Source organism: Pterocles gutturalis, unplaced genomic scaffold, assembly GCF_000699245.1.
Source record: "Pterocles gutturalis isolate BGI_N339 unplaced genomic scaffold, ASM69924v1 scaffold23928, whole genome shotgun sequence".
Taxonomy (NCBI): Eukaryota; Metazoa; Chordata; class Aves; order Pterocliformes; family Pteroclidae; genus Pterocles; species Pterocles gutturalis.
The window spans coordinates 33,238-35,961 of NW_010121139.1; the positions used below are offsets into that span (position 1 = coordinate 33,238).

At 60.0% G+C, this 2,724-nt stretch overlaps 1 protein-coding gene across 1 annotated transcript in view; it reads left to right on the top strand.

The window, feature by feature from the left end:
* The window catches only part of TLN1 (talin 1), a 29,383-nt gene extending 28,078 nt beyond the window's left edge, over positions 1-1,305 (top strand). The window contains exons 55-56 of the mRNA XM_010077153.1: positions 431-556; positions 1,174-1,305. Of these exons, the coding sequence (XP_010075455.1) occupies positions 431-556; positions 1,174-1,305 (258 nt within the window). The remainder of the gene's footprint in view (positions 1-430; positions 557-1,173) is intronic.
* The last annotated feature ends 1,419 nt before the right edge of the window (positions 1,306-2,724 follow it).

Genomic DNA, 2,724 nt, shown 5'->3' on the forward strand with positions numbered 1-2,724 from the left:
TGAAATGCATGCACTGCATCACTGACATTCAAGATGTTAATGTTCGGGGGGCACCTTTTGTAGCACCCTTAGTCCTCAGAGGCCATGGCACAGAAGAAGTTAATGCCCATGCTTTGGCAGGTTAACATGGGGTCCCAGTGCTGGTCCCTTGGAGCCAAGGGCTCAGGAGGGACAGCAGGACTGGCCCCCCCCTTCCCCCCTCCGCCCCGCTGCTCAGACAGGAACCAGAGCCTGTCTGGAAGCACCACATGAGCGGGTGGCAAGGCAACAAGCCATGTAAAGGAATCCCTGCCTGCAGCTCCCAGCACTCCTGGCTGCCTCTCCTGCCTGCCAGCCTGGCCTGGGGCAGGGGTTCCTTCACCCCCCAAAGCAGCAGTTGTGCCCAGTGGCTGGGACTTAACACTACTCCTCTCCCTCTTCCCTGCTGCAGGCCGCTGGCAATGCAGTGAAGAGAGCGTCAGACAATCTGGTGAAGGCAGCACAGAAGGCAGCTGCCTTCCAGGACCATGATGAAACAGTGGTGGTGAAGGAGAAGATGGTTGGAGGAATTGCACAGGTGAGGAGCAGGGTCACTCTTGATGGGGCAGGGGCAGCAACCTGTCCGTGCCTGTCTCAGGAGCATGTCCTGCCGCCCCCTGGTATGGGGCATGTCTCCAGAGAGCCTCGCAAAAGTGCCGTGGGTGCACCCATCCCACCCAGCACCAGTTAAACACTGTGGCTTCACCCCTCATCCTGCCACGTGCAGCAGTGGGCACAGCTGGTGATGGTGCATGCTCCCAGGAGCGTAATGCCCTGGCTTCTCCTTGGTGCAGTGCCTGCACCATCCCGGTGTCCATAACATGTGTGAAGGGCAGAGTACGGGGCAAGAGCTGACCCGTATGGGGTGCCGCAGGTCCCAGGGCTGCCTCCTGGCTGCAGGCTCACAGCAGAGAACAGGGCACATGGGGCTGAGCCCCAGGGGCTGTGCTGCTCCCTGCTATCTCCAGAGGACCATGGTCCCAGCACAGGGACAACAGCCCTTGTGGTTGGGGCCACACCAGCCCAGGGAGGCTGTGGCTGTGACAGGAGGAAGCAGCAGCCAGAGAGCCTGGCTCTGGGCTCAGCATTGCTGCGGCAGAGGCTTTGGCTATCCCTGTCAGAGGCAGCCATGACCCCAGGGCTCTCTCCCGGCAGATCATCGCTGCCCAGGAGGAAATGCTGCGCAAGGAGCGGGAGCTGGAGGAGGCGCGGAAGAAGCTGGCCATGATCCGGCAGCAGCAGTACAAGTTCCTGCCCTCGGAGCTGCGGGACGAGGAGCAGAACTGAGCCCCGCGCCCTCCCGTCGCTCACCACACAGACTGCCGCTTGCCCGCCCGCTCCTATTTAAGATGACCTACCTTGAGCAAAGGGCTGCCTGGGCTAGACCAGAGCTCTGCCTGCACCCAGAGTGCCAGGACTAACCCAGCTGCCGCTCTAAGCCGGTGCCGCACCAGCAATTCCACTTCGCCACCCAGCCCACCTTCCCACGCGCACCCAGGGCATGGCCAGAGCGCCCGCCCAGAGGGACCCAGCTGAAGTGGGAGCTGGAGCTGCACCGGCTCAGGGCTCACCTGTCCGCCCATGGGTGTGGGCCGGTGCGCTCTTCACTATAGGGGATATTTCTGTGTGCCTTTGTCGGTCCTACTTGTGCTCCTTTCTTCTCTCTTCTCTGTGCGGGAGGGGGAGAGGTATGTGGCTTGCTCTTTCCTCTGTGATAGGGTGCAGGGAGCAGCATGGTCTTTCACTGAGCTCCCACATGGAGCTGCCTTTAACCTCCAATGCCTTATTGCTGGCTGAATCTTCTTCTTTCTCTTCTTCTTCTTCCTCTTCCTCTGCAGCATCCCTGGGAGGCACTGAGCGCCCCCACCATGAGCGTCTTCTTCAGCCTGGGCCCCTCTGGGGAGCAGCTAGGCTGGAAGCCACAGTGCCTCTGCTCAAGGTGGGAGGGATGTGATGGATTCACCCCCAGAGCTGCTCTTTGCCTTCCCGTGGGCCTGCCCTCCTCCACAGCCCCAGCCAGCTCTGCCCTCCTCCTCCCGCCCAAGTGCCTGCATCATTTTCCAAGATCTGCAGTATTTTTGTAACTTCTCAATTTCCTTAGTGTTGAACCTGCAGCTTTCAAAGTTCATTTATTCCCCCTCCAAGCTTGTGCCCCTGCCCACTAACACCCAGCTCTCACTGGAGTCCTGTAGCCCAGCATCCCACTCCTCCTCAGCTTCAGGACCCCCATCCCTCCCCCTTTGCACTTGCTGAGGCTTCTCTCACTATTTTGATACTTTAAGCGTCCCATATTAAACGTTGAAGGAAACCAGCTCCCCCTGAGGCTCTGGGGTGGGGTGGGTGATGCTGAAGTCTCCTTGGAAAGATGCATTCATCAATAAAATCTGGTTTTCCTGCTTTCTCACCGCCTCAGTATCAACAAGATTCCCCTGGAGAAAGGGAGGGCTGGTGTACAGGGGAGCCACAGGTGCCTCCCCTCCCGGCAGAGGAGTGGGGGAGTGTAGCACGGGTGCTTATACAGCATGGAAAATATTTGCGGCATGTCCATCCCCAGGCACCCGGCAGGCTGGACCCCCACTGCCAGCCATGTGCCGGCCCTCACAGGTGCTGCCCGGGGGACCAGCACTGCGGGAGGGGGCACTGGGGATTTTGTTGCTGGGGGCTTTAGGCTTCTGTGGCGGGGGGCAGCTGGGTTCTTGGACCCAT